We start from the raw sequence: 14,678 nt of genomic DNA, 5'->3' as shown, positions 1-14,678 counted from the left end.
CTCAGTAGAGAGTAGATTCTAGTTATCAAAGTTATTTGACATGTATATGTGACAGCAAAGAACGTTTCATTCAGTTAGTAAAATTGTAATCGTTAGTGTGTTAGCAGGTCTCTATCAATCGTTGTGAAATATTAACACGTCCATAAAAACGTCAAATAAAAACCAATACGAAATACAAAATTTAAAAGAAAAGAATTCAGGGTGAGTAGTATGTTCTTGCATTTCTCTCTGTGGGTCGAAGACACATGTTTTTAACGTTCTTTTGTTTAAATGATTAATAAAATAATTTTGAAAATTGTGTATCATTATTAAATTGAACCGCCGTTGGTGGATGACACTTTTAGACATTATCCGATTTATTTATTTCACCTTGATATGTAGTAAAATTACAGTAAATAAATGCTGGGGAATGTTTTGTTTGCTTCACGCACATTTTGTTATTTATGTTCCAAGTAACCAAGCAAATAAAGATCGTTCTTCTTATGCAATTGTTTTCGATTACGTTGTCAGTTGCGTTAATTATGACTTAGAAAGTGTACGATTTTTGATTTAAATTAAGGCTTCCGTTAGGTATAATGAGACTTCAAAAAATATCATGCTTATTTTATCATCATCATACGCCAGCATCTTATCTTTGCTTAAATTGTCAATAGTCGTATTTTGCACAACAAAATTTCGGTCAAATCTGACCCGTTTTTTAACGTTTAAGTAATGGAAACCCAACCTCTTGCGCATTTATTGCCGGAAACTGATTAAATTATTTGCCGCAACGACCCCTTTAACAAAGCAGGGTTGGCTTTTCGTCGTTCTATTGATGTTCTCTATTTGTCAATGTGCGTATAATGCGTGTACGTGAACGTTTACGCTTTTTAATATTGAAGTCCTCATAGAATAAATATACGTATATTTAATTTTTTAATCAAGAGAAGACTCACTTTCTTTTTTAAATGAAACTAATTAACTTTCAAGCTGCTCAATTCAGATTTAATTAAAAAAAAATGACGTAGGCGTCCCTTGTTCTTTCTTCTCATTTATAAGTTTTGGAAGAATTAAGTGCACAGAATGTGAATAAAGGGAAAGGAATGCATTCTTGTGGATAACAAATTAAACCATTTTATTTAAAAATTGCAAGCTGAATTTAGTTAACAAACTCTCTGATATTTGGAGCAGAATCCTACATGTAGATGGCCCCCTAGTCTCTATAGATAGATATCGTTCCAAATTTAACAGCTTTAAATAATAAAAAGAAGAATATGAAACATTCATATCCACTACCCCAATAATTAATTATATAAGGATGTTTTTGTTAATTTTTTTGTGTAAGCTTGATTTATTATGTAAATTGAATTAGGTGGTTATAGCTACAGTAGGAGGGATGATAAACTGAGGGAGTGGCTGACGTAAAATATTGTATAAAAGGGACACAGCAATAATTGCCAATTAAGTGATTTAAAAACATTTTTTTTATTTGGAGGTGTTTGTTTTTTTGTAGATGGAGTCAATGTCAAAAAATCCAATCAATAAACAATTTCGTCCGAAGAGTGGCTGGATTCGTTTTTCGCCATTACCTTCGTTCGTTAATTTTGAAATAAATGAAAGCTTCGTTTACGTTTTGACATTCTTTTTTTTTAGACTACAATAAATTGGTTTTAATTACATTGTGTTGTTTTAGTCTTTATGAAAAAAAAAAATTAAGCACTTGAAAATATTCTGTCAGAACAATAAGTCATCACAGACGGTGTCTTTTCCAGGGCTTTTTAAGTCTGACGTCTCCCTGGTCCGCATTTTCTTGTTTATTGAAAACGACACAATTCTCTTGGCACAAAGTCCCTCGTAAACTCATTCAGCATGCCAAATCTGAAAATTGTGACCCAATTATGTATCTTAAAAAATTGCAACGAACCTTTCACGTTGGCAAGGCGTAACCGCACGTTTGGATTCAGATTGGAATTTTCAACTTACATTTGTTTATCTTTTCTAAATCGCAATTTTTACATAATTTCATGGTTTTGGTGAAGATTAAGTTTTTCATAACCTTTCTTTAATCCAAACCATAAAGATTTATTTTTTCACCTATACCTAATTAAAAATAAGCCAACAAATTTCAGTGATTTTATAATCCAAACCGTGATACAAACAGTCTTCAGAACAATTCACTTTAGAGTGGCATTTCTTTATGTATGAAACCTTTTCATCGTTTGTTTATTTTAGTGAGAGTATGAAAAATGTTAATCGTCAGAAATTGCATGAGTGCAAATCTCACGAAAAAAGTACTTACGAAAACCACGAGAGCAACCGACAATGGGGAGCTTCTTCTGTTGATGACTTCTTTAGCTGATATCTTTTTTGACGTGTACAACTTTCTGAAAAACTGAAACATTGGAAAAAACGTAAACATTCACTTTCACTATCCTGATGTCATTATTTTATCATCCCAACTTAATTGATTTCAACCAAAAAAAGAAAAAAAGAGAAGACTGCGTATAAACTATTGGATATACTTATTAATGTGTTTGTGCAGCATGATATTCTTATTTTCTCTTAGTTTTCGATGTTGGCTAAAAATCAAAGCTGTGACATTCACTTGTTCATTTTCATTTTTACAGAATTTTGAAATGATTTAAAAATATTTCAGAATTTTAGCGACACTTTCATTACTTTTCCCGAAGTTTTGTACCTTGTAGAATATAAAGAAAAAAAAAGAGGTTTTTTTGTTAGGCTAAATGATAGCCTTTCCAGATTTAAAGATTTTTTTTCACCACCATTATTTGTACGTCTCATTCAGAAAGTCGAGGCTTTGGCGTGTTAACTTAATACAATTGTTTTTTACATTTAATTAGAAAAATGTGGTTCGAACACTAAAAAAATATTTTATTGACTATTATATTGTCAAATATTTGATAATAATATACTGATTGGTTGGTAGTAACATTCGCTTTTTACCTCTTGTAATATTTCCACTACTTTATCTGTTACATATACAGTGTGGAATAAAATGATTTACATCTAGATACCTTTGCATTACCCCTGTAAAAATACGAAATGCCGCTCTAAAAAAAAAAGAAAGCCTAACCTCAAAATATGTATCCAAATTCCAAATGTGATTTATTGCGAAGGGATGATATGAATGCAATGTTGAGATTGAAATTAAAAAGGAGCTAACAAAAGCAAATCACAGCTAGTGTTGAAAGTGACCACCAACGTTTGTTAATTCAATTTAGTAAATTGTAACAATTGTCAATTCGATCGATGACATTTATTGACAGAACTAATAGTTCGGCACTTCGAAAAAAAAAGTAGAGCGGTACAGGAAAATTTACGTGTGCAAAAATTCCAAAGGTAACTAGATGTAAATCATTTTATTCCACACTGTACATAGATGTTAATAGTTAATGTAAGATGTTGCTAATTATTTACCAGTGTATGCATTGTTGATAAAAAGACAATGTAGTCTTGTATACTCAAATTTATGTGGGTTTTGACCGTTAGATATATTTTATCGCATTCAGATTGTTGCTTTTTTTGCATCTCAATGTCGCCGATATTAAATTAAATTAAATTAAATTTATGTTTATACTTATTTTACTTTTGTAAGTGAACATGAATGATATGTATTAATAAATACATAATTTATAAATCCGAATCGTAGAAATTGGAAAAGATGTACCTATATTAATTGTGGATGTTGTTGTTGAACTAATTCTGTTATTGTATATCGGCTTATACAAATTCGTTTCCATTGCTACGCTCTAAGTATAGAATCAATTGATTACTTTTTTAACTGAATGGTGTAAATAATTCGTCATATATAAAATGGGTTTCCAATCGTTTCCACCGTTTTAACTTTTTCGCTCATACAATTCCAGTTTTCTGTTTGAAACTTGATATTTTTTTCGACTAATGCAAAAAAATTTACGCCAGAGGGATTACAATCTGTTCGAGCTTTGTGTTGCACTGATTTATTGGAGTGTTTTTTATTCAGAATATTTTGATTTGACAAATGTTATTATATTTTGAATTTTAGCAGTATTTTCTTCAAATTTCACTTGTTCGGAGTGATCGATTCGGACTTACGTGTTTATCGGATCTGCTAACCTCTTTGTTAGGATAAAATGTGGTATCTTAGAAGAGGGATTTTTGCGTCAGTAAACTTGTCTGAGAAAATTCAATACAATTAGAGTGATGTTTGGTTATGCGATGTAGACCTCACTACCTCACTTGATTCGATTAGTACTCCATGGTTTGAGAGTAGAATTAACGCTAAAGTGTTGCAATTATTTATTGAGGTAAATTTATTTTGCACAGTTATACAGATAAGTGGGGGCGTTCGTAGGCGATTACCACTGTTTCCATATCAGTGATGTTAGTCCGTTTTGACGATCATTGCTCTGCACTCACCAAACTGATCTCTTGTGGGAGGTTCTCTTTGCCAGCCTACGCTTTCCACAATTTTTATCTAAAGTCTCAATTACTGGTAGTTTTGCATTTTCATCTAGTGATTTATTTACATTTTTCCAATTATATTGTAGCTCAAAATCCATATTTTATTTTTCGCGGTTTTCCATCAATTTTTTTTACCCCAATGCGTCGGTGTTGTCTTATGCCGTATGTATTATCGATATGTGCGCAGAGTAGATGCGCCCCATCTATTCAATGCTTCAAGTCGATACTTTGTATTACTCCAGACTTGGTGAATGTATTTCATATTACCTCTCTGAAATATTTTGTGCAATTTGACACCAGTGTCTTTTACCGGATAGATAGGATTTATTTTGTTCTCCGGTATGTAAATTCAAATTCAATTTTTTACAACTTCTTTCTTACATGTAGTCCGCTTTTACATTATTTTCCCTAGCACATTTTTTATCTAACAACTTTATATATCATTCCGCCCGTAAATTCAATTATTTAAAACAAATATTATCAACAAATTTTTCGCTTTGATAACATGAATGATTTAGAGCAATTTGTAGTAAAAATTGTCATGCCTCCAGACAAAGTAGGATATTTTAATTTTCGGTTTTCATTTACGTACGATTAAGTTTAAGTTTAAAAGTATACTAGTGCAAGATTATTTTTGATCACTTATTCATTATAGTTTAAGGGCTTTTTCATTGATTTCACTTTGTATGTCAAGGTAAACAAAATTAGGTCAAACGGATAAAGGGTTTGTGGAAATGCTGATCCTTAATTCATTGAGAGATATCACTGTTGATGCATTTTTGCTTGTGGAAGATTTTTAGCCACGTGGTCGACCTCTGATATTCAATTTGTGCGTTAATTTGTGAAATTATGTAACATAGTAAATTTGAACATTGATTAACCTGTTTAATTTAGTTTTTGTACGACGTTACTCCAATATTCCGTAATTTTTCTTTTTTCTTTTCCTTCAAATTGTAAGACAGGGAGAAAGGAAAGAACGGATTTTTTTGAAAATCGACTGCCCCATGTACACCTTAAAATTTATGTGAACATACGTGTGGCAAAAATGGGATTTAAAGATCCATCAGATTTTGAAGCTGTTTTTTTTCTTCAAAAATCCAGTTTAAATAATATATATATCTGTATAGTTTTCTTCTCACAATGTCACACACGTATTGTGACCTGTAAAGATATTTTTGATGTAATCATATCTTTTCCAAATGATAGTATCTAAATGATACAGTTATCTGACAATGATTAGCATTTATTACTGATTAAATTTAAAACACCGGTATTTTGTTTATGTTCATGTAAAAAAAAAATGTTATCTTTCAAATTATATATTTGTAAAGCACTAATATGATAAAAGTATGTCCCAAATTAAATAAAATTGTTTGAATCTTTGGCACCAATTTAATTTTTCTAGTTAATAATTTTAACTTTTTTGTAGACCATTATACAAATGTGTACGTATTATTCGTAAAAATATCGTATGACGTACGTAACGTAATATGTATACAGGGTGTTTAAAAAATGCCACACAAACTATAGTACAGTGTTCAGAAACATTTGGTAAGTGAGGGAAAAATATTTAAAAAATTCTTGGTGTTAAATTTGCCCGTGGATGAAGGTTTCTTTTATGGTAAATTTGGCAACTGCGTGCACTTACCAGTACCTACCTTTAAAAAATTGAAATACATACATAGTTTCATCGATTTTTGCATAATTTTCGATAATTAAAAGAGATAAATCGCATTTAATATTAAAGACCACAGCGTTACAAATTATTAATCAACCTTATACAGGGTGTATTTTTAAAATGTGCCGAAATTTTACCTACAAGATTGTAGGACAACGTAGAAAACTAAAACCAATTTAAAAAAATTGTAGCTCAAAAAATAAATGTCATTTTATTTTTTGACATCGAATTTTTTAAATATTTTTTCCGAGTTCTACATGAAGCCAGTAGCTCGTGATTAAAATTTGTGCACGCATTTCAAAAACACCCTGTATTATTTAGTAATAATAATTACAACTAACAACGTTTAAAGATCCTTACACAAAACTCCCATTGTGCAGAGAAATGAAGACCAAGATTTTAAAAATATTTTTCCCTCACCTGCCAAATGCTTTTCAACACAGTACAATAATTTTAGTGCGGCATTTTTTAAACACCCTGTATGTACAGAGTGACTAAGAACATCATCCCAGTAGACATTAGCAGACAAAGCGGCATGGTTCTTTATATTATTTATGCAAATACGTAAGAAAAAAATACGTAATCGGATAAAGCGGACAATTTTACATCGGCGTCTGAAAATGTTTTCAGAAGTTTTGATTTACTGTACCGCATATTTCGTAAGTAATTTTTTTTACTTGTTCGTGAACCTTTAGACTAACGAAGTAATTTATCAAATCTTGAGACGTCGAAAACTCATTCAAAATAGGTCCAAAATAATTATAATTCAGGATAAGTAGTATCACGGTAGGCGTTGGAAATTCAAATTTACGTTGGCAGCAAGACCCTTGGCTAATAGTACCCTAGTTTCGACGCTGTTGGTATCCTTCGCTGTTAATTTGGTTTTGGGAATCGTTTTGTGTTTATTTTCTTGTTATAGTATTTGGAATTTCTTTGATTTACGGAAAGTATAAAAAAATAAAAAATATTTTTATTTACGTCAAATTCGCCTGTCAACTCTGTCAAAGCTACCAGAAATGCGTTTAGATTACAGTGGTACCAAAATCATTCAAATTTTCAGTGTTACCAACAGATTCAGTCATTCTTGATCACGTTGTACTTGTAATGTGAACGTTTTTATACAGATTGTTTCAAATTCGGACTATCTGTGAAAATATGACATTTTAAAACGACAGGACCTGACGCCAATCTAACAAAAAATATCTTGGCCTGCTGGGTGTTTAAAACAGTCTTGGACGGCTAATAGGTCTTTAGATGTATTTTTTTCAAATTTTAATGAAAGATGTCAAATTAATAATACTATTGTAGTGGCAGAAATAAAGTTTGCCTGTCAGCGCGCCGTAATTTATGGAACCTTTTGCGGATATAAATTTTTAAGGACAGTAGGGTCTGCAAATAGAGTAAATCAATGGAGGTCACGGCGTTCCTTCAATTAAATTTAGTTTTAAAATTTATTCCCGTGTTTTAAATTGCAGTTAAGTGATATTAGCATAATTAAAATAAAACCTAAAGATGATGAGCCACGTCAGTCAAAAAATAAATGTCGGACAAAACTGGAGATTCAAAAAAACGTAATGTCAAGAGACGCTTTTTTTTATCTTGTTTTGTTTGGTACCGACACAGCGGCATGCTTTATTAATAAATTAAAATTTACACAAGTGGTGACCATTTAAGTAATGATTAATGCTCTCCGGTGCTAAGGATAATGTTCGTTACAGGTAGAAGACATAAGAAAACATGGCGTTCGCAGGCTTAAAGAAACAAATAAATAAGTGTAATCAATATGTCACGGAAAAAATGGGCGGTGCGGAGGGCACCAAACTCGACTTAGATTTTATGGACATGGAAAGGGTGAGCGTCAAAAATCACCAACATGAAAATTATTCATTGTCAAAATGATCCTCTACTTGTTCCATATTGGGACAAAATTTGTCATACAGATTTTTTCTTATTTTAATAGAAAACGGATGTCACATACGAACTGGTGGAGGAATTACAAATGAAGACTAAAGAATTTTTACAACCAAATCCAACAGCACGGGCCAAAATGGCGGCTGTTAAAGGAATAAGCAAATTAAGCGGACAAGCAAAATCAAATACTTACCCTCAACCGGAAGGTGTTTTAGGGGACTGCATGTTATTGTACGGAAAGAAATTAGGGGATGATAGCATGTTCGGTCAAGCTTTAGTGGAAATGGGGGAATCACTGAAACAAATGGCAGATGTTAAATACTCACTCGATGATAATATTAAGCAAAACTTTCTCGAACCGCTCCACCATCTACAAACTAAGGATCTCAAGGAAGTTATGGTAAATTAAACAATCTTCATGTAACAAATGCAACGACTGATTTGGCTCGGTGTTCGCAGCATCACAGGAAAAAATTACAAGGACGTAGACTGGACTTCGACTGCAAAAGAAGACGACAAGCTAAAGGTAAATTTTTTTCTATGTATGCAGAGTGTTCGTGCGAGAAATTTCGTGTCAGACGTATCAATCAAATGCCTAGAAACTATAGATAAAAAAATTTAAAAGATTTGCGTATTTGACACCAAACTTTTATCACGAACTACCACATAAGAATCTAAAATTTGAAATTCATGTATTACTCACGATTTTTCTTTTTTTTACAAATGATTTCACTTTTTTGAAAAATATAATTTCATAAAGCAAATTTGAACTGGCATGATGATAATTAGCATGATTTATAGCAACTAGGACGAGTCTTAGTCCTTACTCAAGCCCTGTCAAAACACAGGGAAATGTTAATGGTACGTTTGCCACCCAAAAATAATATCAGTGTAGTCCAACACCTATGCTTGTTAGATTTTTTCAATGATCGTTGCTATTTGAATTATTGATTTCTTATTGGTAGTAAAAAGTACTGCTAACAAGTGTACCACGTTACAAGTATGAGGAAAGCAATTACGTAATTATGGTACTTAGAATAGGTAGTAAAATAGTATTGCAAAGTGTCCACTAGTACCGGATCACTATGGTAACAAATTTTTTGTTAAGACAAATTAAATTAGTACTCTTCGTGCTGAACACGATGATGTAAGCAAGAAAATTATTGAAAATCTCGTTGTCACATATATTTATTAGGACCCAATAGTCTTATTGTGCGTATAATACATAATGACAAACACTTACAGTCTACTGCAGGTTCAGGCTTGCTGTCCCACTGCCTTCCAGGGAATTTACCACGGGCTTAACGTAAGTGATAATAAATTTACAACTCTTATAACGCACAGTCAGCTGTTATTATAATGAAATAACTCATATCAAAACACTTTCGCTTTTAATTTTAGAAGCACAAAAACCTGGGCCGTCCTGTCATTTCCACAAATGATATAACCAGATCTTCAAGTATTTCGTGCTTACATCGTCGCAGTCAGCATAAAATGGTGATCAGTTTTTCGTGAACACTCCTTGTAGTGTACTGGTTTTAACAACTCGTTGAATGTTTAAAATGAAAATAAACCTAGTAATGTTCACTTTAGACCTAGATGATACATTCTAGAGACCTATGGTTCTATGATCGTCAGGTGTTGAAGAGTCTTTTACAAATGTCAGATGTGTAAAAAAGTCATGTTTTCGGTGTCAACCGATCGTAGAACATGTGGTCTTTGTGATTGATAAATGCCATCACGAGGTGTATTTTTTTTTTTGATTGACTGAATATTTGGAATTTTGTTCTAGATACACAAATATATAACTTTTAGTTACCTTTGGAATTTTTGCACATGTAAATTTTCCTGTACCGCTCTACTTTTTTTTTCGAAGTGCCGAACTATTAGTGCTGTCAATAAATGTCATCAATCCAATTGACAATTGTTTCAACACTAGCTGTGACTTGCTTTTTTTAGCTTCTTTTTAATTTCAATCTCAACTTTGCATTCATATCATCCCTTCGCAGTAAATTACATTTGGAATTTGGATAAATATTTTGAGGTTAGGCTTTTCGGCATTTCGTATTTTTACAAGGGTAATGCAAAGGTAACTAGATGTAAATCATTTTATTCCACACTGTAGTTTAAATGAAAACACCTCGTGCGGTGGCATTGAAATGAATTTTATGGCTTGTTATGTTTTACTTTTATTTTATAATATGATTTTTGACAGTTTTCGCATGGCATTAATTTGTTGCATGTAACCTGTATTTGCAATGACAGGTTCACATATTTCAGATGACGAGATTAAGACTGCGGAAGATAAGTTTGCAGAATCTCTGCACCTTGCTCAAATGGGAATGTTCAACTTATTAGAAAATGACGTAAGATATCTTAAAATAAACAAGCAGTATTTAAATAATATCGCGTTGTAGGTAGAACAAATTTCACAATTAGCGACATTCGCGGAAGGACTGGTGGAGTATCACGTTCAGTGTACAGAGATACTGAAACATTTAAACGAAATCCTGTTGGAAAAGTACGCGTTGCGTTCAATATTTTTGTTTTTATGCAAACTATGAATTATTTTAGGAAAGAAGAGGCAGCAAATCGTCCCAAGGTTGAATTCGTGCCCAAAAGCCTCGCGGATTTACACATAGAAGGTGTTTCAGATGGAGTAAATGGTATTCATCACAACAATATCAATACAAATCATCACAACATTACCAATTCTGGTCACCAATTTAAAAGACCCGCACCTAGAACCATTCCTACACATACAAAACAACCCGACCCTTTTGACCCCTGGAGCTTCCCGCAAGGTATTTTTTGTTTTTTTTTATTATGATTTTTTTAATTTAGTTATAAGTTATTTTTATTAACTTAATTACGTTTATTATTAGTACAAAAAAATTTTATTTTTTTTTTATGTTTTTCTTCGTGGCAGTTTTCCTGTCTTTTGTAATTTCTGAGTTTGGGCGTGACATACATGTTTGTCCATTAATGTGGATGTATATTTACTTTTGTTGTGTTTGTTAATATGATTTTTGGAAAATTGTCAAATGTTTTCTTGATTCATTTTACTTTTTTATTTACTACATCTCCCATCGTCCTTTCCTGACTCATATAGCACACGTTGTTGTTCATGAACTTGTGTTCTAAATTTGTAAGCATATCTGTGGTGGGGTAGGTTATGAACTGGGAACATACTTAATTCATCTTCATTCGAGTAAATGCAAGTCGTGTCTTCAATTTGTTACTTGTTGTATTGTGTAATGTATTTTGTGCATTATCGTTTTCGGCTGTTAAATGTCTTTGATGTCGTGATCAGATTTAAACACATTCTAAATGTAGGGATAAAAATGAAGCGTTGAAATACAGTGTTTGGCGTGTTGCCAGAGAGTATAGGCGATGCCCAAAATATCTCCTTTCGGAAGAAATGTGTTTGATTTTTTTGTGGTTCGGATTCAAACAAACCAGTCAGACTCGATGTGATTGCTTGTGATATTTCAAAACGAACATGTCCTTGTTTGCTCATCTACCAATGTTTCTAAAATGCTTGAGCTGTTGTTCTGACAAAGATGTGTTGTTAGGCTCTTCGCAAGTGTCTTCTCCACAACATAAGCCACATCAACTTGAGTTGCACCCAGGACAACAATCTGCTAATGGTAACTCTACTATCTATTGCTTTTGTGTCTAGTATTTGTTCATTTCGTCACGTATATTGGGTCCAACTTTATTTTTCCCTTCCTTAATGTGATGTTGACTTACTGTGACGATTTTTAGCTTCTCCACTGCCGTCCCCAATGAAATCGCCAGCAAGAACACCTATGACTAGGCAACCTTGTTGCACAGCACTATATGACTTCGATCCTGAAAATCCCGGCGAATTGGGCTTTAAGGTAAAAAAAAGAACAATATTATTTTCTATTATCTATAGAAAAGTTAACAACCAATTAATTATAAAGCTTTATTTTGATATCTGAAAACAGTGAAATTATGTTTTTGGTTCAATTTTTGTTCTGATGGAATTTTTGTTTAAACAGGAAAATGAGGTGATTACTCTGTTAAATAAAATCGACGAAAACTGGTTTGAAGGTAGTCTCCACGGTCGTACCGGCTACTTCCCAGTAAATTATGTGAAAGTTGATGTGCCATTACCATGAGTTACGGGTTAAATAATACTTCAACTGAACAACAACCCCTGTTATATTCGTTTAGTAACTAAATATTATACATATGTCGTTTATTATATTACTTGCCTTTGTATAAATTGAAGTATTTATTTATTTCATGTGAATTCAACTGCACTTTAAAATAGTCGGAGATGCCATACGATGTAATTATACGGTACAGTAGATTTTGCGGCATTTATTTTAGAGCAGAAGTGACAAATTATTTTTACTCTTCCTAATCTCAAACGATTGATTTTATTGTATATATTGTACTGTACATTTTTATTTAATAATTAACATGATATTTTAATATATATTATATAATGATATATAATATATATAGAGAGTGTGATTGTTGTGTGCAGTTGAAATTGAGTCATTTAGTTTGTAATTAGTTTATTAAATTGAAAGAGTAACAAAGAGTTGCGTAGAAGATTCCGTTTAATTGTAAATATTTAGTGCTTTTAGCTTAGTTCTTTTAATAATAAAATAGTTACTTTATATCATTATTTACATTGTGAATGTTAAGCGGTTACAAAGAGGCTAAATTTTATAACAATAAAAAAGATGTATATGATGAAATTTTGAAAAAATAAATAACAACAGTGATTATGCCATAATTGTGTTTACAATATAAATTTACCAGAATTTTTTTCTTATTTTAATCGCCTCTACCTGTCACAACTTGCCAAAAAATGTTAATTGCATGAAAAACTCAATGTCTTAAAATAAGAACAATTTTGATGTAGATTGCTAGATTTCTGCTGAAACTTTATTATAAAAAACTGGATTTACGTACAACCACAAAAGTATTTAAACTATATCAGGTGTATTATCGGGTGCCGCTTTTTAGAAATAACGCACTTATTAACATTTTATTTCTTTGCTGAATATTGATAAAGTTTTGGCCGAATCACTACAATTGTTTAACGTTGTCATTTGACATGCTATAGATGTATTCCTCATATTTGTGTGGAAATTAATACCAGATATTGTTTGGCTGTCTGTGATGCTCCGTTTTGAAATATCATTTTTCTATTTACTGTTAAAAATCATAGTTGTCCGCTTCAAAATACTCGCCGGTATAGATAGTTATTACTGAGCATAGCAGACAGTTTTAAAAGTACTTACTTATCTGGTTCATGACAATACATTAGATATAAAAGTTAATATAAGTATAATCAACTAAAAATTGTTATTAGATCAAAACCATTCTAATTTACATACCTTATTTTTTTTTACTCTAATTAAATCTTTATTGTTTGTGTCCGATTGTTCTTAGTGATCACTTTTACTGATCTCTTCGTTGCTTACATCTATTCGTATAGATAATTGTTTTTATCAAATTTATACATCATTTACTTACATACCTCTAGTTAATGAAAAACGAATTGTTATTATCCATTAACTAAAGATAAATCTCATATTTTTGAAAATTTCCTTGACTGCACTGTTACTATTATTACTGAAACTTATTATTGGCCATATATTTTTTAAAGTATAGCATGTTACCAAATAATGAAATATTGTTAATACACATGTATACAATTTAAATGTTACCGTATTTGTGCATTAATAAAAAAGGTGTCACATTATTTTGTTTTTATATTTATAATCATTAGAATGCGAATGTACATGTACTAAACATGTCCCTGGATTTAGATCGATTCTATATGATCTCATATGGACCTATAAAATATTGACCAACAATTTGACGAATTATTAAATTTATTAACACCCATCTGCGCGGCCATCGACTGAAAATACAAAAATTTAAGACTAGTGTCAGAAGCCATTTCCTTCCAAATCGGGTTTTTAGCGACTGGAATGGCCTAAGTGACGAAATTGTAAACGTATCTAACCCCAACATCTCCAACAACAAACTTGATGCACATTTTGATGACGAAGCAAATGCGATCAATTGATAATTCCGAAAAAAAAAATTTTCTTTTGGGAGCTAAATAGATTTCGGTCTCAGCTCCGATTCTCCGTAATAATAATAAATAATATCAGTTACCCTAGTCACTTCAAGGTCTTATAACAAGAGTTTTTTATATTATTTTTTGTAATTTGCCATTTTGAAGCCGTTTTTAAACAAAAATGTTTACTTTAGTCGATTTAGGGATTTTTGTGGCGGTTGGTAATGTCTTAATTTTAAAAGTAAAAATTTGATCTAGTCGCCTCTTGTTTTATCCAAATTCTGTCACAAAACACGAATATGGAAGATAATCAAGATAATCGTGCATGTACGCCCCTTGAAATATGTGAAATTGCTAAAAATACGGTAAGTACATTTTTTCCACTGGACACTTCCTGTTCTTGATACATTTTCTAATTTAAATTTTAAACTGACATGCATGACAAAATAATTCCGCATCAAGCTTTGCCAACCTAAATTTTTTCGTAAAATATTCCGTGAATTGGCTAATTGGCTATAATGACGTCGCGTTTGTGAATATAATATGTCTATTAGGCCCGGTTTCTGGAAA

The 14,678-nt window shown here is 31.7% G+C and overlaps 1 protein-coding gene and 1 long non-coding RNA gene across 7 annotated transcripts; one reads left to right on the top strand and one right to left on the bottom strand.

Moving 5' to 3' along the window:
* The first annotated feature begins 7 nt into the window (after positions 1–7).
* Positions 8–13,784, top strand: EndoA (SH3 domain containing GRB2 like, endophilin-A). Of its 5 annotated transcripts, none has more exons than XM_069060562.1 (10): positions 8–201; positions 7,840–7,972; positions 8,082–8,432; positions 8,492–8,558; positions 10,313–10,398; positions 10,450–10,553; positions 10,607–10,836; positions 11,608–11,682; positions 11,801–11,916; positions 12,061–13,784. In XM_069060562.1, exons 2-10 carry the CDS (start codon positions 7,859–7,861, stop codon positions 12,178–12,180), a joined length of 1,263 nt encoding a protein of 420 aa, XP_068916663.1. In that variant the 5' UTR covers positions 8–201; positions 7,840–7,858; the 3' UTR covers positions 12,181–13,784. The 5 variants fall into 5 exon arrangements, with proteins under 5 accessions (XP_068916663.1, XP_068916666.1, XP_068916661.1 ...); XM_069060565.1 differs by having other exon boundaries at positions 10,298–10,398; positions 10,607–10,698; XM_069060560.1 differs by having other exon boundaries at positions 10,298–10,398.
* On the bottom strand, positions 1,173–4,481 carry LOC138139951 (uncharacterized). Of its 2 annotated transcripts, XR_011162410.1 has the most exons (4): positions 4,214–4,481; positions 4,075–4,155; positions 2,279–2,371; positions 1,173–1,857 (listed from the first exon to the last, which is right to left on the bottom strand). It is a non-coding gene; the product is annotated as an uncharacterized lncRNA (long non-coding RNA). The 2 variants fall into 2 exon arrangements; XR_011162409.1 differs by having other exon boundaries at positions 4,075–4,481.
* Positions 13,785–14,678: the final 894 nt, after the last annotated feature.

Source organism: Tenebrio molitor, chromosome X, assembly GCF_963966145.1.
Source record: "Tenebrio molitor chromosome X, icTenMoli1.1, whole genome shotgun sequence".
Taxonomy (NCBI): Eukaryota; Metazoa; Arthropoda; class Insecta; order Coleoptera; family Tenebrionidae; genus Tenebrio; species Tenebrio molitor.
Note: the sequence above shows the minus strand (reverse complement) of the source record. Positions and strands in the feature narration are given on the sequence as shown.

Bases quoted from the DNA above. Each gene is read 5' to 3' on its own strand.
- EndoA (XM_069060560.1), top strand. From the start codon at position 7,859: ATGGCGTTCGCAGGCTTAAAGAAACAAATAAATAAGTGTAATCAATAT. The intron at 8,433-8,491 runs GTAAATTAAACA...CGGTGTTCGCAG, and splicing joins AGGATCTCAAGGAAGTTATG to CATCACAGGAAAAAATTACA. The intron at 10,399-10,449 runs GTAAGATATCTT...ATCGCGTTGTAG, and splicing joins TCAACTTATTAGAAAATGAC to GTAGAACAAATTTCACAATT.